Below are 20,212 nucleotides of genomic sequence, written 5' to 3' on the forward strand. Positions count from 1 at the left end.
ATTCATAGGCAAACACAACAGTCATAATGCATGAAACTGTTTCCCATAAATAGCTACAAAGTGAATCATAAATGTATCCAATTTATTGTCAATTAGGAAACCACAAGAAACTCTTTTCTAACAGTATCAGGGGATATTTTAATTTCCACCTGAGAAGGAGGACAATATCTTGATTTAGTATCTCCTCTGCAGGACAGCACCTCTGACAATTCAGTGCGCGCCCCTAAGGAAATGTTCTGGTAAGAACATGATCAGGCTACGATGTGCCACGTTTGAGTAGCTGCCAACATCGTCTGCCTGGATTCATGCCCCAGACTGGTTCTACTTCAGAAAACAACCAGAAGTCAGCCAGTCAGTTGGTGCCTATAGGACTGCAAAGCAAAAAGTGAGCTTTGAGGTGAGTCACCATTGCCCTCTCCATAAAATAAAATTCACTCAATTCACCAAAATCTGATAACACTATATTCAAATTCCATCCACACATGCATACGTATGAAAGGGGTAAAGCCAGGAATTCAGAACTATATAAGATTTAACATGAACATTAACAAATCCACATTGAACATAGCAAAATGCTAAAAAGAATAAATTTATAAACTTTATGCAGTATATTACTCAGGACCAGGTCTCTTGGTAAGGTTACATATGGTTAAATCACGTGACATTATCTACTTTAAAACTTAATTCCAGATCTCCTGATACCAACAGATAAAAACGATATTAAAACAATCACTAGATGTTACTGTAGATACTGAGCTCCTAACATAAAGATTAAATGATATAAAGCAGTCACTAGAAGTTACTGTAGATACTGAGCTCCTGACAGAGAATAAACGGTATAAAAATTACTAGATGTTCCTAGCACTAACAGAGTAAATAATCTAAATCAGTCATCAGATGTCAGTGACACTAACAACGAGTAAACAATATAAAATAGTCACTAGATGTTAATGACACTAACAGAGAGCAAACAATATTAAAGTCACCAGATGTTACTGTAGATACTGAGCTCCTGATACTAACACAGAGAGTAAACCATATAAAAGTCACCACCACCACCACCTTGCATTTATATAACATCCCTCACGCAGGGTAGCATCCCAGAGGGCTTAAAAAAAATAATAATAATAATAACGATGTTACTGTAGACACTGAGCTCCTGCCACTAACACAGAGTAAACGGTATAAAGCAGTGCTGCCTGACCTGCTGTGTGTTTAGATTTCCAGCAACTGCAGTACTTTGCCCTTTGGTGTAAACCAGTGACAGGACGTTGCTGACACTTTAACAGATGGTAAAGCCGCGCTCGGCTGCCGCCCGGTGAGGAGGTGCGGGCACACCTGCTGGAGGCCTGTGTCCGATGGGAGAAGCTCACCTGACTGATGCGCTTCACGAGCTCGGAATAGGCGAGAGCGGCAGGCCCGAGCGGCGGGCGCGGGGCGGCGGGGCCACCGCCGAGCTCCTCTGCCAGCCCCATGGGTAGAAGGGCGAGATGCTGAGGCCACGCTTCAGACCCCGAGTCTCCTCCGGGCAGTGACGGCAGGGGCCGGGGGAGGTCAATACCCGGAGCCGGGGCCTGTCTCCCGTTCCTGTGGCAGCCGCTTCGCCCCGGCCACCATCCGGTTCATACACGTCAACAGAGCGAGCGTGTGCGTCCCTGCGCTACCTCACAACGTCACCACGCTCCCACCACAACGTCATCACGCTCCCACCACAGCGTCACCACGCTCCCACCAAAACGTCACCACGCTCCCACCACAGCGTCACCACGCTCCCACCATAGCGACACCACGCCCCCACCACAACGTCACCACGCTCCCAACACAGCGTCACCACGCTCACAGCACAGCGTCACCACGCTCACACCTCGGCGTGCACCGCCTCTCACCGTCACCACGCTCCCTGCTCAGTGTACGTGCTCACATGGACCACCTGCCCTGAGCCGAAGCAAAGCAATGCTCTCGCTGCACTGACTCGCTGCTACTTTTCTTGGCAACAACAATAATAATAATCATCCTTTCATTTAATACAGCACCTCATCACGCTGTTGCGACGTCTCAAAGCGTTTCACAGGATATACAACAACTTGCACTGATACAGCGTCCTTCCCGCGGGACAACATCTCGGAGCGCTTAACTGTGGTGGGGGGAAACGCGAGGGGAAATGGAGGGAGATGGGGGGGAAATGGAGGGAGGAGGTGACCACCAGCATGGTTGTCAGTGGTGATCTAAAAGAGGGAAGCAGGGGGCAAGACAGAGGATTGGGGGAGAATTCCAGAGTTTCAGGGCGTAAGTGGCTGAAAGCGCGGCCGCCGATGGTGGAGCCATAGCCAGCCGAGCGGAGGCAGCAGTTAGTGGAGTGGGGCGACTCCACATACGCTGTAAAGTGGATTGACTGTGTATTTTATGGGCAAAACACGGCAGCCAGTTTGCACCCAACAGTGCGCAGTCATGAAGTGAGTGACTAATGTTATCTGGGGGATTGTTGGCCAGGACACCAGGAGAGAGAGAAACCTTCCTTCTCTTTTCAATTAGTGCCATGGAATCTTTAATGTCCAACTGAGACAGAACCTCGGTTACTATTACTATTATTCTTCACATTCTAAAACGCTAAGAAAAATACTGTAAGTCTAGACCCAGATGAGGTTTCTTTCCCCCACTTCCCGAGCAATACCAGGCACTTTCTTCCTGGTGCAAGTAAAGCATGTACAAACTTTGTGAACTTCCATTTTAAAGAAAACCTACTTACAAACTCAGCGACTGGCTGAAGAAGGGGCCATCCATTCTCCTTGATCACCGAGATAACACTGTCTAATAGACCAATGATCCACGGCAGCTGCTGGCTGTCCGTCACCACTGTGTTGTCCAGAGAGAATGAGGGCTCCCGAGTTTCTATAACAGCACAAAACAAAAATAGAAATATGAATTCAAGCTCCTTTTCCCCTCCCACTTGTCAGCTCAGTTGGCTAAGCCCCTGCCAAGTGTAAACCTGAGGCTGGGAAGGTCTTGCGTGTTCACGTGACTGGGAAGGTCTCGCGTGTTCAAGTGCTCTGGGACGCTACCTTGAGTGAGGGGCACTCATATAAATGTAAGTTGTTGTTGTTGTATTCCTGTTCTTAGTCTGTATTGACTTTGTTGATCTCAGGTTGGGCATCAACAACAACAATCACATTTGTATAGGGCCTTTCACGTCGGGAGGATGTCGAGGCGTTTAAGCTTTCACTCAGTGGAGCAATCCAGCAGTTTTCACTCACCCAGTTCCTCCGTTCGGTGGCCCATTTCATCGCTCTCTTTGGCTGGAGTTGTGAACTTTGCCTCCTGCTGCTGTTTTTCCTTTCTCAGAGCCTCCTTTTCAACACCTTCACTGTCGGACATCCCAGCATTCTCGATGGATATCGGAGAAGACGGCTCTTGCTCGGTTGGTCCAGTGTACCCCCCTGCCTCAAAGGAACCCACTTTCCTTTCTGTCCCGTTGCCCTGGTCCCACTTTTCCAGCGGGTGCAAGTCTCCCTCGGTCGAGTTCACAGAGGGAGAATCTTCCTGACCCTTTGACATGTTCCCGCTGAATCCTGCAAAACGTGGGGCTTGATCTGTCTCGTCGCCTACTACCTTCTCGCCCTCTTCCTCCTCTTTCCTTTGTTGTGCAGCGCTCTGGGTAAAGTTTGGAGGCTGTTGTACTCTCGAGGTCTCCTCACTGTGTTCCTCCTCTCTCTCGTGTTGGGCAGCGCTCTCTGTTAAGCTTGGAGAGCGTTTCATTCCCAGAGACTTTTCAGCCGGTTCCTCCCCTCGCCCTCTATCTGCAGCACGTGGTTTGCCTGCCGCTACCTCTTCTCCTTTCTCCCCCATTCCCTCTTCACGTGCAAAACTCGCTGTTAGGTTTGAAGAAGAAAATTCTCCCTCCACCTCGTCTTGCAGCTCCTCTTCCTGCACTCCACTCTCGGTGAGGTTTGGAGAGTGAGGGATTGCTACTTTCTCATCTTCACCATCTTCCATCTCCTCATCATCATCCTCCTCCTCCTCTATTTGCTGTGTTGCATCACCCATGACGTTTGACGAAGGAAGTTCCTTTGCTGCCTCGGCCTCCTCCTCCCCCTGAGTTCTCTGTGACAAACTCTGTTCCTTCTCTCCCTCTCCTGGTTGGCTGGGTTCCAGAGATTCTAAGGAAAGCATTACAATCACACATTAACAGTATAGAAAGAGGCCATTCAATGTGCCTACACACATTCACCTACAGAATACACAGTGACTACAATTAACAGTGAATCCTGTGAAGTGCTTTGAGATGTCCTCCCAACATGAAAGTCATTATATCAAATGTAAGGATGATTATATTACTATTTTTATAAAACATTGTGACATTTTGATACATTTTTGAGTGAAACTTGCTTTGTAGGTTGGAAAGGGTGTCACATTCACCTCTTTTGTTTTCAATGCCTGTCTGTTGTTTAAATATAGAGTAGTGCTTTAAATACATTTTTTATGTATTTAACGTTTTTGATACTTATGGTGCCATCAAGTTTGACGCCAGCATCGATTGCAACAATTTGGCAGGTAATATGCAAATGAATGATTGGAAGTGTACTTGTCCTTTATTGGGCAACTGAGGGGAGGATTAGATTAGACCACAAGAAAGGCACCAATTATATCAATTGGTGCAATACAATTACCACTGGGTACCCTAATTCGGGGAGGGATCAATGCCCAAAAAAGAACAAGTGGCATGTGCTCATGGTGGCTATTTTCCTACTTGATGACAGCAAAGGTATGTGCTCTGACTATTAATGAGTAGTAGTCAGAGGTTGGTTCTTTGTGCACTTTTATATTAACCTCATTACAAATGGCTGCTAGAGCATGTAGCTTAGGTGTGATTAATGTTTGTTATCTCATAGCTGTGTTTGTTGATATTTATCATGTTGTTTTAAGATTTAATGCCGAGGGTTGTGGATTTCATCGAAGTTGCAATAAACTTCTGTTGAGCTAACTTAACAGTGTTTTCTTGAGCTTTCTGTATAAAACAAAGGAGAGAATACACAAACAGGTTCAGCCTAGGTCACAGAGGTCTGATTGACTGAAGCTTCCCAATTTGCTTTAATTTAAACAGCAATTCGTAGCACCCGTTGTTGTGGAAGAACTCATTAGTCAAGTTACACCTAATTATAGGGACTTGCATTCACTCGTGAGATTGAACAATGCACTGCGAGGGTGAGCGAGCCACATCGTGGGTGTACATATACGGGTGATAGAACCATCTCCAAGGGAAGCATATGGGAAGAAGGGGGGTTAAGAGGCCAATAAAAGTCCAGGCTCCCCATCCTGATCAGTATCTGTATAAAAGATGCTACCCAGCATGAAGGCCGCTATATAACTGCAAGTTGTTGTTGAAGATAGTGACTAGGGCTTTTGAAAGAGAAATTATAATAAGAATAATCCTTGCATTTGATACAGGGACTTATCATGTCATCAAGATGGCTCAAAGCGCTTCACTGTAACATGAATTGATTGTGTTTTGTGCACGAAACGCGGCAGTCAATAGGGCACAGCAGTGGACTGAGTGACCAAAGTATTAATATTTTTGTAGTTCACACTGTCAAAGTCTTTCACACACACACACACACACTCTCTGTATGATAATAATCCTTGCATTTGATATAGCGCCTTATCACGTTGTCAAGTAGTCTCAAAGCGCTTCACAGAATACAACAACAAAATTTATATAGCGCCATTCACGTCGGAAGGACATCCCAAGGGCTGGACAGTCAATGTTTTGGACCCGAGCTGGGGATCGGGATCTGGGAGGGTGGAGGGCAGGGTATGAAGGAGGGTGATCCAAGGCAGGGTCGAAGAGGAAGGTGTTGAGATGGGTTTTGAAGGAGGTAAGGGATGGGGGGAGGTGGAGGGACTGTGTGATGGAGTTCCAGAGGGTGGGGGCAGAGTGGCTGAAGGCTCGCCCACCAATGGTGGGGCGGGCGAAGCGAGAGACGTGAAGCAGCCCAGAGCCCACTGAGCGGAAGGAGCAGGCAGGTTGGTGGGGGGTTAAGAGGTCAGAGAGGTAGTGGGGAGCAAGCCCATGGAGGGCTTTGAAGGTGAGGACCAGATTCTTGAACTGTATCCCCTGCGGTGGGAAGCCAGTGGAGTCAGGCGAGGATGGGGGTGTTAGGGTCACGGATCCTGGTGCGGGAGAGGACACGGGTTGCAGAGTTCTGGATGATCTGCAGCCTATGGAGAGAGGAGTTGGTGAGACCAACAAGCAGGGAGTTTGCATAGTCAAGCCTGGATGTTATGAATGTGAATGAGGGTTTTGGCGGCCTGCGGTGTGAGACAGTGGCAGAGCCGGGCGATGTTGCGGAGGTGGGGAAAGACAGAGCGGATCATGGCATGGTTGTGGGGTAGAAAGGATAGTTGCGGGTCAAACAAGAAGCCAAGGTTCCGGACTGGCTTAGTAAGGTGAAGTGTACATCCTTGGATGGTGATGGTGTCAGCGCCTGACGTGTGGAGGCGCTGAGGGGAGCCAATAAGGAAGGCCTCGGTCTTGTTGACGTTCAACTGAAATTAGCTCTCATCCAGGACATGAAGGTGGAGAGTTGGGTGTCATCCACATATATGTGGAAGTTGACCCCGTGTCTGCGGATGATATCACCAAGATATTGAAGAGGAGGGGACCAAGGACAGAGCCCTGAGGAACGCTACACGAGACGGTGCGGGGGCTAGAGAAGAAACTGTGGAGATGAAGTGGAGATGGTATGAGAGGTAGGATCTGAACCAGTCAAAGACAGAACCATGAAGGTTGAGTTGAGAGGTGGTGGAGGAGGATAGAGTGGTCAATGGTATCGAAGGCAGCAGAGAGATCAAGGAGGATGTAGAGGCAGAGGGAGCCCTGGTCGCAGATTGTCACTTTAACCAAAGCTGTTTCTGTGCTGTGGGCGGCACGAAAACCTGATTGGATGGGTTCGTGAAGGATGTGGCGGGAGAGGAAGGAGCAAAGCTGGGAAGCAACAACTCATTCCAGGACCTTGGAAATGAAAAGGAGGGAGGAGATGGGGTGGTAGTTTGAAAGCAGGGATGGGTCCAGGAAAGGTTTTTTAAGGATAAGAGTGATGACGGCCGTTTTTAAAGGAGTGGGAACGGTGCCAGTGGACAGGGAGAGGTGTATGATGTCTGTGAGTAGAGGGGCAAGGAGGTGGAGCTGGGGGGTAAAGAGTGGGGTAGGGATGGGGTCGAGGGAACAGGTCGTCTGTTTCATGTGGGTCATAGTGGTGGCGAGAGAGAAGTGGGAGACAAGTTTGAAGGTGTGGAGGGAGGGATGGATAGGGACTGGGGTGTGATTGGGAGATGGGGAGGAAGGTAGACAGAAGGGCAGAGGCAGTTGAGCGGATTGCCTCGACTATGGAAATGCACTGTAAAGTGAATTGATTGTGTGTTTTATGGGCGAAACGCGGCAGCCAATTGTGCTCAGGAGTGTCCCACAAACAGTAGTGGATTGAGGGGGTTTATTATTTGGGGGGTTTATAAGGTTTCGCCCTGACCCGCCTGGGAATTGAACCTGGGTCCTCTCACTTGCAAGGCGAGTGCTCTAACCACTAAACCATGTGATAAAACATATACGTTCTCTCACTCATTTGCTCTCTCTCTCCTACTCTCACATACACTCACTCTCTCCTGCTGCGTAAGCGAGGTACTTGGATAGGATCATCCTGATATCTCTGTCTCACATACACACAACACACACACTCTCTCTCTCTCTCTCTTACATACAACGCACACTCTCACTCACACACTCTCTTAGGAAGAATTTCTTCACCCTGCTGGAAAGCGGGGGTTGAAAAGGTTAGTGGAGATGCATTAAAAAGGAGGCTAGATTTAAGAGAAGTCCCGTAGAGTAGCGGTTAGTGCGCTCGCTTCACAAGCGAGAGGACCCGGGTTTGATTTCTCAACAGGACAAAACCTTAGGCATATTTCTTAACTCCACACGCCTCTGTTTACTGTTTAGCAGTATGTAGGAACCCGGTTGTTAGTCGATTAGTGGATTGCTTTCCGGGGGTAATAATCCCTCCAAAAAAAATGTGGTCATTCAACCCATGACTTTTTGTGGAACACTGCTGAGTGCAATTTACTGCCTTGTTACATATAGTCAATTAAATAACTTTACAGTATATTCAATTAATTCACTTCACAGTATATTCTGTGAGGCACTTTGAGACTTCTCAATGACGTGATAAGGCGCTTTATCGAAAGCAAGGCGTATTATTATTAAATCCAGTGGACCTTTATTCAAAAGTGCATATGTGCAGCTTTGGGTTACGGTTGTGTTTTCTCCAATACTCTCCCCCCCTCACCATCGAATAGCCTTCTAATACTCTTTGACTGGACCTGGTGAGGGACTTAGTGTGTGGCTAATATCTACAGAAACATATCCTAACGCAGGTCCATGTCTTTAGGAGAGGTGGCGAGAACGTTAGAACCTGAATTTGCCTTTTTTTTAACCAGAGCCTTATCAAGTTATAACATCTCAAAGTGTAGTAAGGTGCTGTGTATCAACAGGCAAATTTGGCAGCCACTTTCCACACAGCAAAGGCCCACAAACAGCCATGAGCGGAATGACCAATTTTATCTGGGAGATTGTTGCCCAGGACACCAGGAGCAATTCCGTGATCTTTTCCAAAAGTCACACAGGATTTTTCAATGTCCACGTGTAGAAAAGGGATCCTGGAGTTCAGTTTAACATCTCCTCAAATGGGCGGTACCTCTGACAATGCAGCATTTCTGCAAATACTGGGTTGGACCGTCAGCTTAGACTGTGAGCCCAAACAACAACAATAACAATTTGTATTTATATAGGGTCCCTTCTCAATAGCGTCTCGGAGCACTTAACAGTGACAGAGCTTTTTGCCAAGCTGGTGAGAGGAGAGGAGACCGTAGACACGATCAAAGAGAAAGGTCTTCAGATGCGATCTGAAGATGGGCCAGGAGGGGGCAAGGCAGAGAGTTCCACAGTTTTCAGGGCTGAGTGGTTCCCAGTGATGGAGGGACACATAGAAGGCCGGAGCCAACTATATGAATAGAGTGAGTAGTGGAGTGGGTGTGAGCAGGTCAGAGAGGTAGGTCAAATTTGTAGTGAATGTGAAGATCTTGAAATCAATCCTTGTTCAACAGGAGCCAGTGGAATCTGGCAAGAACTAGGGTCACAGGATTTGATAGGGGTGAGAATGTGGGTGGCAGAGTTTCGGATCAGTTGGATTTTGTAGGTGGTGGAGCTGGGAAGACCGGCAAAGGTAGCATTGGAAAGATAAAGGCGGAAGGCGATGAATGCATGAATGAGGGTTTCAGCTGTATTGGGAAGTGAAGTATGGTCGGAGAAGGGCAATGTGGTGGAGGAAAGGTGGAGGAAAGTCATGATGTGGGGGTGAAATCATAATCTTTTGACTTGAAGATGAGAAACCTACCAACTGGGAAAAGGTTCTGGACCAAGTTGCAATCCAACTGAACATTCATAGAAGGGTACCGAGGAAAAAGACGCACAAAAAAAAACCTTACCATCACTGGGTAACTGTTTGTCTTCCTGTGGTGTGTTCACTGTTGGAGCGAGGAGAGTGCTATCCCTGCTGGTTGAGTACTTCTGCCTAATTTGGTATAGTAGCTCCTGGATGTCATCCAACAGCATTGTTTCTTTATCGTAATGTGGATCCTCTTCAACATGCAATCCTTCCATTTCAGCTCTTTGATCCAACATGTTTTCGATTTGGTCAAGGATCTTAGACTCCGACACCTCTAGAACATTGTCCAGAGCCTTTTCTAAATCCCCTCCAGTATTTGTGTGCTTGGTGACCCTCAGCTCTTCTTCCAGATCAAGGAACATGGCTTCCAGCTCCAACAAATGTTGGAGGCCAAAGTAGCCATAGAGGCGCTTGAGATGGTCCTCGTTAAAGTAGAGCTTCAGGAAAGTCAGCTGTTGCACTGACTCATTGAACTCCGGATCGGCAATTATCTTATCTTCATCTTCCAAGTCAGTATTTTTGTTGCCATAAACTGTATCTTCAAACTCTTCCTTTTCTTTCACTTTGGCCGAGTTCAATGGGTCTTTGCCTTCCAAGTCTCTTCCATCTTCTTCCAAGATGTTTTCTTCACTTGGTTGGCTCTTCCCTTGCCCACGGTGACCTGCGACCTTACCACCAACCTCTGATGAACGTTCCAAGCTATGATCCAGGTTTTCGCCACGTAGTCCCTCAGGTTGTTGGAAATCTAAAGGTGTTGGTCGTTTCTCACCTTTGGTCCCGCTCAGCTCACCCTGGGTCTTTGCATCATGGGCGCTTTCAGTTGGCAGGGTCTCAAATGCAAATTCATTGTCCTCTAACTCTGTGGCATTCTGCAGGTCCACATCTTCCACCCAACTGGCTGCTCCCATCTCCTGAGCATCTGAAGGCTGTTCATCATCATTATCGGCAGCAGCAGCACCTCCTAAATTATCCCTTCCTAACATTCTTGCAACCACTGCATTTTCATCCTCTAGCAATTCCTCATGTTCCTCAGAATCCACAAAGTAGGGCTCTTCATCAAAAGCCTCTTCTTCTGGAAGGTTGAATTGCTCCTCATCCATTTCTTCTTGGATTGTGTCCACCTCCGGTTCTAAGCCGCTCTCCAAAGGTTTTCCTGTTTTCTTTCCGTCATCACCCGGTTCATTCATGGTGCCTTCCCTTCCCTCCAGTAACCCTGCCGCCTCTTGACTCAGTGATTCTTCACTGTTCACGCCCATTTTGGCTCGGTCCATTGTGGCTTCACCCCGTGATTCCTCAGGGCCCAGCTCTTGAGCTGACGGACGCCCCTGCCCTAATACCCCATCGGTTCCATCCTGTGAGGTTGTGTCTCCATCCTCAGCAGATCTATTTTCAAAGATCCTCGAGGCTGACGAATTATCCACTTTGGTATCTGACTCTGTTTGCCCCACTTTTCCAGAGCTCCCGGTCTCCATCAAAGCTTCACCATCTGGTTGTTTTAGCGTTTGCCTCTCAAATCTTTCAACCTGCTCTTCTTCCTTTTCCAAACCTTCTTCACCCCCAACCTCATCTGCTCCAGTTTCCTCACTCAAACCTAACACCTTTACTTTTATCTCACTCTCTTTATGCAGTTCAGGATCTTGACTCTTTGACATAGGTTCAATGATTTTACCCGCCTCTGACGGCTTTTTGGGAGGCATTTCAGGATTATCAGATGCTAAAATCCCTGTAACAGTATCCCTGGAATCTTCTCTCGTCGGACCTGATCTCTCGCCCGTGGCTGTGTCAGTTTCAATGGACCCAACCACATCCAGTCGATTTTCCTCTTTTGACATACTGAGCAACAATATCCCTCTGGCTTCTTCTGAATCTTTACTGGTGCTCTTCTGTATCCGTTCTGGGATTTCATTGGAATCAGAGCTAGAAACGTCTATAATCTTTGCTGTGGATTCATCTCCACTCACAATTGCATAGACCGTTTCTCCCAGGGTGGTCAGTATGCCTCCACTTTGACCGCTCTCATCGCTGGACACTCCCCTGGGAAGCTCATCCTTGGTTTTATACTGTACCTGTTCCGTTACTCTGTTGTTATTTCCCAATGTTTCCTCTATGGTTCCATCCATTTTTCCCAATCTTTCCATTCTGACTCCATCCATTTTTTCCAATGGATCTGTGGTTCCATGAAGTTTTCCCATCGATTCCTCGATAGATCCATCCACATTTCCCAACAATTTCCCTACGATTCTGTGAGGTTTATCTAATGTTTCCTCTATGGCTACATCCATTCTCCCCACTGGTTCAAGTTTACTTCTTTCTGAATCCACAGTAATTACTGTCAGATCAGGAGCATCAGAAATACGTCCAGCGTTGCTTACAACGGACTTTCCAACTTGTTTTCTGTCAACATTTCCCTCTTGGTGCATGTCCTCACCCAGGAACCCTGACTGCTGTTGCATCTGATCATCCGAGTACGTGAGCAGAGGCACTTTCTCAGGAGACTCGGACCACTGAACGTCCTTCAGCTCTGCATCATCAACATCAAATTCAGGCTCTTCATTAAGTGCAGTGACTTTCCTTGTTACTTCATCGTCTGTCACCACAGCATCTATGGTTGACCCCAAACTGGTTTCCAAAAGTGGAAGAGAGTCCATTTGCTCAGGTTCCAGGGTCACACGTTCTGTTGAGTCCCATTGTTTACCTTGACCCTGAGAAATGTCTTTGGCACCTTCGCTTTGCCCTTCCCCATCTCCCCAAGACCCCGCCTGCAACCCCCCGGAGTCCGTGGTCAATTTGGAGCTTTTTAAGTCAGAGGGTCCACTACCTCGTGCCTCATTGCCTCCTACCCAGTGCTCTTCCAGGGATGTTGCGTTTTCACCCAGCTGGGTAGTTTTTTCTTCAAATGCTTCATCTTCAGAGGGAAGGATTTCTGTGCTGTTTCTTTTAATATCTTCAATGCTATCTCGACCTTCCGTCTCAATGCCACTGTTGGAAGGGAGGCTGCTCTCTGGTCGGAGCTTCTCTAATGCCCCATCAGTTTCAATGTTTCTCTCAGGCACTTTAGGGGTCCTTTCAAACCCAGAATCTATATCTTTCTGCAGGGCCTGTGGTCCTGAACCTTCATCCTCTTCCTGTGATTTGGATATTGAAGCATCATTGGTAAAGGTGTGAGATTCCATCTTAGCCTCGCTGACCCATCCTCCTCCTCCAAGCTGATCCAAGTCCACATGGTCAAATATTTCAGGTCCCCCATCAAAACAGACAAAATCTGTCTCCTGTAAGAGAAACAGAGATCTTAAAACTAACACTGGAAATGAAGGGCCTTCTTTATCTAAGTACCCTTGTGATTTTGTCAAATGCCATTAGGTGAATCGTCAATCAATCTGGAGGATTGTCTGACAAGACGCAGGGAGAAACTTGTTCTCTTGTCCAATAGTGGCAGATCTGAACAGGCAGACGGGACCTTGATTTAACTTCTCATCCAACTATCCAATTTTTACGAGATTCCACTGTATCCTGTATAGCCACACATTTTTGGGGGGTCAGCTGGGATGTTTAACATATGTGGAAACTCCTCATCGTGCTTACGAATATCGAAATCAGACAGAGTTCCATGCATGCAGCCCAATCCATAATAGGTAGAGTGGTCCTAGCTCGACAAGCAGCAGGAAAGCTTGCCAGACAGTACTATCAATGGTAAGCTATGCGGTTTTAGCTGGTTAGACTCCAGCAGTTAACCCAAAGCACACTCTGGGGTCCCCAAGCCTTTGCTCTTGCCAACCTGCATCTAATACTCGCAACAACAACAAGCATTTATATAGCACCCTTCACACTGGGTTGCATCCCGGAGCACTTGACAGCGGCGGAGTCTGACAACAACAACTTGGATTTATATAGTGCCCTCCACGCCGGACGGCGTCTCAGAGCGCTTCACAATAATGATCCCGGGGCCGAGCCAGGGGGAGGAAGGTGATCAAAGGCGCGGTCGAAAAGAAAGGTCTTCAGCTGAGAACTGAAAATAGGAAGAGAGGGGGCGAGGCGAAGGGATTGAGGAAGGGAGTTCCAGAGCCTCAGGGCGTAGTGGCTGAAGGCACAGCCGCCGATGGTGGAGCGGAGGACTTGGGGGACAAGGAGGAGGCCAAACCCGGTGGAGCGAAGGCAATGGGCACTAGTTGTGAGGAGAGAAGCGGTCAGACAGGTAGGGGGCTGCAGAGGAGGGAGCGATTTGAAGACAAGGGTGAGGATCTTGAAGTTGATCCTCTCTGGGACAGGCAGCCAGTGCAGTCTGGCAAGGACGGGGGTATGGTGCAAGTAAGAATACGAGCAGCAGAGTTTTGTATGACCTGGATTTTATGAATGGTAGTGGAGGGGAGGGCATTTGAATAGTCCAGCCGAGAGGTGACAAAGGCATGGACCAGGGTTTCAGCGGCTTTTGGAGTGAGGTATTGGCAGAGATGGGCGATGCGTCGGAGGAGGAAGAAAGCGGTGCTGGTGAGGGACCGGATGTGGGGGAGGAAGGATAATTGGACGCCTAGGTTGCGTACGGGTTCAGAGAGTTTTAGGGGGAGGTCGGGTAGGTGGAGGAGGTGAGGACCATGTGATTTTAGACGATGACAAGAGCCAAAGAGTATGGCTTCCTTCTTGTCAACGTTCAGCTGAAGGAAATTCACGCTGATCCAGCTCCTGAGGTCTGACACTGAGCCAGTGGGAGAGGGGAGGTGACCGAAAGCATAATCAAAAAGGAAGGTCTTTAGGCGAGATTCGAAACTGGGGAGGGATAGGGTAAGGCGGAGTGATTGAGGTGGGGGTAATTTCCAGAGATTCGGGGTGTTGTGGCTGAAGACACGGACACAGATAGTGAAACAGAGGGGACTAGGGACAAACAGGAGGCCAGAGCCAGACAAGCAGAGGCAGCAGGTGGTGGAGTGAGGACTAAGCAAATCGGATAGGTAGGGAGGTGCGAGGGCGTGAAGCGATTTGAAAACGAGAGGATCTTGAAATCGATTTGTTCGGTAATTGGGAGCCAGTGGAGCCTGGCAAGGACTGGTGTGATGGTGGTACGGAGTTTTGTGTGGGTGAGTATCCGGGCGGCGGAGTTTTGAATAAGTTGAATTTTGTGTATGATGGAGCTGGGGAGACCAGCAAAGAGAGCATTGGAACAGTCCAGCCGGGAAGTAACGAAGGAGTGGACGAGGGTTTTGTCTGCTTTGCTTGTGAGGTACAGACGGAAGAGGATACTGTCTCTCTAGAATTAGGTAAGCAGGATGCATCCCTCCAGGGAGAGAGTGCACATTCCATTCCAGCAACTTACCTTTGGAATTTCCATATGTAGGTGGGATGCATGGAATTCTCAGTTTGGGTTTTGATAATGGATTTCCGCATGTATCAGATACCCAGCTGACCAAAATAAATGCATGTTACCTAAACCTGGCCCATTTACACTACATTGCAACATTTCACAATCTGTCAATAACCCATTCACTCCTATCTATGAACTTTGTGAGTGGATTTGAACTTTTTTTCTTTCCCTCTTAGTTTTTGTTTAGCTGCTGCACATGCTCCTCCATCAATGGAATCAGGGACTTGTACAGCAATAAAAAGAGGCCATTTGTGTGTCAGCCTACCTCAGTAGAGTACCCTTGCCGAAGGGTAGCACTCACTGAGTCAAAAGGTTGTGGGTACAGATAGGACCACCCTGCCATTATGGCATTGGCTGCAGGGTTAATAGGAAACTTGCTGAGCTGCCATCAGCTCTGCTCTGGAATACTGCAGATACAACTGGCTCAGGAAACTGACTACCAAGTCCACCACGGAGGATGGACTCAATTCTAATATTCCATTGTCAGGCTTGACATGCAGAAGAGTTTCCAACCCCAAAGCAAACTCACCTCTACAGGCATTTCAATCTCATCCGTTGTGTAAACTAAATTCACATCAATTAAATCTTTAGGAAAATATCCAAACTGACTCCCCATCTGTAACAAAGAGAAAGAATCAGGAGATCAGAGAAAGACACAATTGGAAAGATGCAACAAACCAATGTGTGACAATGTTCAGAGAACTTGTCCAGTGCCCTACCTACAATACTGGGTACAAATCTGATCACTATCACAGTCAGGACATCTAGAGGTTCAATCCAGCAGAGGGCAATAGACTGATCAATAACTTGCAATTATACAGCGTATAGTTAAATGTCTCATAGCACTTCACAAAGATGGAGCGGGAACTCAAGAGGGTGGGAGATAGGAGGGTAGGATAGGGATGGCAAAAGGCACAGTCAAAGATGTAGGTTTTTGGAAGGGTTATGAAAGCAGAGACAGATAAAGACAGGGAAAGAGAGAGAGGATGCAAGACGGAAAGATTTGGGAAGAGTTTCAGTCGGAGGGAGGTAGCAAGATGGCTCAAGGCTTGTTGTCAATGGTGTGGTGAAAGGCCAGAAAGGCAGAGTAGAGGCAGTAGACTTGCAGGAGATCACGGGGTGGGGGAGGAGAGGTGGTAAGAGTATGGAGGCATTGAAAAATGACAACGAAGATTCTAAAAGCCAATCCGCAGCAGGGGGAAAGAGACAGAGAGACAATGAAGTTGGATGGGGGTGTTTGGGCTTGGGTGGCCTGGTTCAGGAAAGGATACACCATGTTTATGGACTATAGAAGTTGGGAAGACTAGCAGGCTCAGGGAGATCGCAATCAAGATCCTTATCTGTGTAGATAATAATAATCCTTGCATTTGATATACACATCGTTTTGATGTCTCAAAGCACTTCATAGGGTATATTGTGGAGTGACTGTATTTTGTGGGCAAAACATGTCAGTCAATGGCACACAGCAGTGTCCCACAAACAGTCGTAGATTGAGTGACCAATTTTTTAAAAAAACGGATTATTATCCCCAGAAAGTGACCAACAACCAGGTTTCTCTTGCTTGCAAGGCGAGTGCTCTAACCAATAAGCTCTTGGCTAAGCTAAATCCTAATGATATGTTTAACACAGTCACAAACTGCAACAAGGGGTGCAGACGAGGGAAGGTGAATAAACAGTTTGGTTGAGATACTTTGCGCAGACAGCAGTCGGTGTGTGGAATGAGTGCACAAGACAGATGCTGGAGGCAGATTGTGTCAGGGAATTAAGACAGTTGTCTGATGAAGAAATCATTGAGGTTTGCGAGAGATGGGGACATGTAAGATTATTTTCTTTTACTTTGAGACTGGTCAGATGGAGCGCAAAGGTCTTTTTCCAGTTCTGTACGTTGATGCGTTCACACAAGATCAACCTGCAAATAAAGTCCTTGTGAATTCCCAAAATATTCATGCAAACTATGCTTTACAACATTAATGTGTGCTATAATGTTCCAGTGTTGATTTCTGGTCTATGTACAATGGAATCTGAATCAACCCCCTGAGTTATGGAGGAATTTTGGAGGGTAGGAATTAGCCAGGGCTCCCAATCCAGAGGCCTGAGATTCTATCTGGTCGGTGCAGATTTTTGAAACAATTCCTACATTCAGGCAGGACAGTGATACAATGGCAAGCTATGCGTTTTTAGTTGGTCAGACTCCAGCAGTTACCCCAACACACATTCCGGAGTCCACAAGCCTTGGCTCTTGGCAACCTGCTCCTTATGCTCTCCAGAATTAAGTAAACAGGATGCATCCCTCCAGGGAGAGAGTGCACATTTCATTCCAACAATCTATCTCTGGGATTTCCACGTGTAGACAGGATGCATGGAATTCTCGGTTGGGTTTGGATACTCTTAAACATGGTGATGGGTTTCCTCATGTGTCAGGACACCTGGCTGACCAAAGAAAAGGCTTCATATACAAGCCAGTTTTCCACCATTCTCAAAGCAAACCGGCTTCCAAATTAGCAACTTGCACTTGAAATAATAAAAATCCTTGCATTTGAAACAGCGTCTTATCATATCAAGACATCTCAAAGATCATCACAGTATTTAATATAAAGGGTAGTGATTGGATATACGTAGGCAAATGCTTACAAATTTACCTTTTATTAGGATTGATGTAACAAGTAATAAAGACGGAAAAGCAGAACAGTGCTCAACAGAAGTCCAAGTGTAGAAACAACAAGAACTTTCTTTTATAAAGCACCCTTCTCACGGGGCAACATCTCGGAGCACTTAACAGTGGCTGAGCCTGACACCGAGCTGAGGGGAGGGAGGTGACCATAAGTACATTCGAAGAGGAAGGTCTTCAGTCATGATCTAAGAGGGTAAGGAGGGTGCAAGGTGGAGGGAATGAGGGAGAGCGTTCCAAAGCTTCCCGGAGTAGTGGCTGAAAACGTGGAGGCTGATGGTAGAACGAAGAGAACAAGGGACTTGCAGCAACAACAACAACAAAATTACTTTTGTAAAGCACTTTTCACGTCGGGAGGACGTTCCAAGGCGCTGGACAGACAGAGTTTCAGACCCGAGCTGGAGTCAGGATCAGGGAAGGTGGAGGGCAGGGGGGGAAGCAGGGTGTTCAAAAGCACCATTGAAGGAGGGTCTTGAGATGGGTCTTGAAGGAGGCAAGGGAGGGGGCGAGGCGGGGGGACTGCGGGATGGGTGTGCCAGAGGGTAGAGCAGAAGGCCCACCCACCAATAGTGGGACGAGCGAGGCGGGGGATGTGAAGCAGGCCGGAGCCCGCTGAGCGGAGGGAGGGAGCGAGCTGGTAGGGGCTTAGGAGGTCGCAGAGGTAGGGGGGAGCAAGACCATGGTGGACTTTGAAGGTGAGGACCAGGATCTTGAACTGTATCGTCTGTGTGATGGGAAGCCAGTGGAGTCGGGCGAAAATGGGGGTGATAGGGTCACGGAGCCTAGTGCGGGAGAGGACACGGGCTGCAGAGATCTGGATGATCTGCAGCCTATGGAGGGTGCAGTTGGGGAGGCCAACAAACAAGTAGTTTGCATAGTCGAGCCTCGGCGGCCTGCGGTGTGAGACAGTGGCAGAGCCAGGCGATGTTGCGGAGGTGGGGGAAGGCAGAGCAGGTCATGGAACAGATGTGGCATAGAAAGGATAGTTGAGGATCAAACAAGACACCAAAATTCTGGACTGGCTTAGCAAGGTGGAGTGTGAAACCATGGATGGTGATGCTGTCAGCGCCTGAGGTGTGGAGGCGCTGACAGGAGCCAATCAGGAGAGCCTTGGTCTTGTTAATGTTGATGTGCAACTGAAGAAAATTAGCTGAACAAAATCCAGGACAGCAGTGGTCCTCGACCCAAAGGTGCAGTTGGGTGTCATCCACATACATGTGGAAGTTAACGCCATGTCAGCAGATGATGTCACCAAGAGGGAGCATTTAGATATTGAAGAGGAGGGGACCAAGCACAGAGCACTGAGGAACACTGTACGAGATGGTGCAGGAGCCAGAGGAGAAACCATTTGTGGAGATGAAGTGGAGGCGGTGTGAGAGGTACGATCTAAACCAGTCAAGGACAGAGCCATGAAGGTTGAGGTGAGAGGAGAGTCGGTGGATGAGGATAGAGTGGTCGACAGTGTCGAAGGCAGCAGAGAGGTCAAGGAAGACGAGGAGGCAGAGGGAGCCCTGGTCGCAGATGGACAGAATGTCATTTGTTACTTTGATTAGGGCTGTTTCTGTGCTGTGGGCGGCACGGAAATCCGATTGGAGAGGTTTGTGAAGGCAGTGGTGGGAGATGAAGGAGCGAAGCTGGGAAGCAACAACTTGTTCCAGGACCTTTGAGTGAAAAGGAAGGTTGGAGATGGAGCGGTAGTTTAAGAGTAGAGATGGGTCCAGGGAGGGCTTTTTAAAGACAGGAGTGATGACGGCATTTTTTAATGGGGTGGGAACAGTTCCAGTGGACAGCGAGAGATTTATGATGTGAGTAGAGGGGCAAGGAGGTGGCATGCACCTGTGCTTTAAGGGAGCGGAGATGGCTGGTGTACCATGGAGTGTCAGCCTAGCCTATGGTGGGGCATTTTTTGTAAACTGAAAAAATGAAATCAGTCAACTAAAAATTAGTCTGCTCTAGATCACTATCCTTGACCACTCCCCTCACCATTAATGGCGTGTGGACGTCAAGTGAGGATAGGCTTGTGTTTGGGCATGATTCTCTCACCCTCCCCCCTAGAAGGTTGTGGGTTCAAGCCTGTCTTCAGGACATTCAGCTCATAGACTAGGTTGACACTCCAATGCAGTGCTGGGGGAGTGCGGTCCTTCAGACGAGACATTAAACTGAGCCCGTCTGTCTGTTCAGGTGAATATTAAAGATTCCATGGCGTTATTCAAAAAGGGAGTTACTCATGGTGTCCTGGCCAACAATACCTCACATAGAATTGGTCAGTCACTTCGTGGTTGTTTGTGGGAGATTGCTGTGCGCAAATTGATTGCTGGTTCACCCACAAAATACTTTACAGTAAATTGTGTGAAACATCTTTTGAGACACTTCGATGATGTAAAGGCGCTGTATCAAATGTAAGGATTATTATTAAAGCTAATTGGTGAGGTGCAGGATAGTAGTGGGCGCCTGTGAAGCTGTACACAACAACGAGTCAGTGTGTAATGAGAGAGAAAAATGAGAGGGGACGCGAGGGGAGGGGGAATTAAAAGACAAAACTTTATTTTTAAATTAGCAAATACAACATTAAAACATCAAAATCACCCAAGGGTGGGGGAGAGAGGCTAAAATCTGAGGGTAGAATCAATAGCTAATACCCACTAACTACATACAAAATCAGTACACAGGTCAATCCTGTTAAAATTCCGCAGGTCTGCCGAT

The 20,212-nt window shown here is 47.6% G+C and overlaps 1 protein-coding gene across 5 annotated transcripts in view; it reads right to left on the reverse strand.

Moving 5' to 3' along the window:
* The window catches only part of mia3 (MIA SH3 domain ER export factor 3), a 57,752-nt gene that overhangs the window by 27,980 nt on the left and 9,560 nt on the right, over positions 1–20,212 (reverse strand). For all 5 annotated transcript variants that reach the window (XM_042333443.1, XM_042333441.1, XM_042333440.1 and 2 more), the window contains exons 3-6: positions 15,371–15,457; positions 9,529–12,757; positions 3,252–4,154; positions 2,747–2,889 (exon numbers count right to left, since the gene is read on the reverse strand). In XM_042333443.1, the coding sequence (XP_042189377.1) occupies positions 2,747–2,889; positions 3,252–4,154; positions 9,529–12,757; positions 15,371–15,457 (4,362 nt within the window). The remainder of the gene's footprint in view (positions 1–2,746; positions 2,890–3,251; positions 4,155–9,528; positions 12,758–15,370; positions 15,458–20,212) is intronic.

Source organism: Callorhinchus milii, unplaced genomic scaffold, assembly GCF_018977255.1.
Source record: "Callorhinchus milii isolate IMCB2004 unplaced genomic scaffold, IMCB_Cmil_1.0 Scaffold3, whole genome shotgun sequence".
Classification (NCBI taxonomy): domain Eukaryota; kingdom Metazoa; phylum Chordata; class Chondrichthyes; order Chimaeriformes; family Callorhinchidae; genus Callorhinchus; species Callorhinchus milii.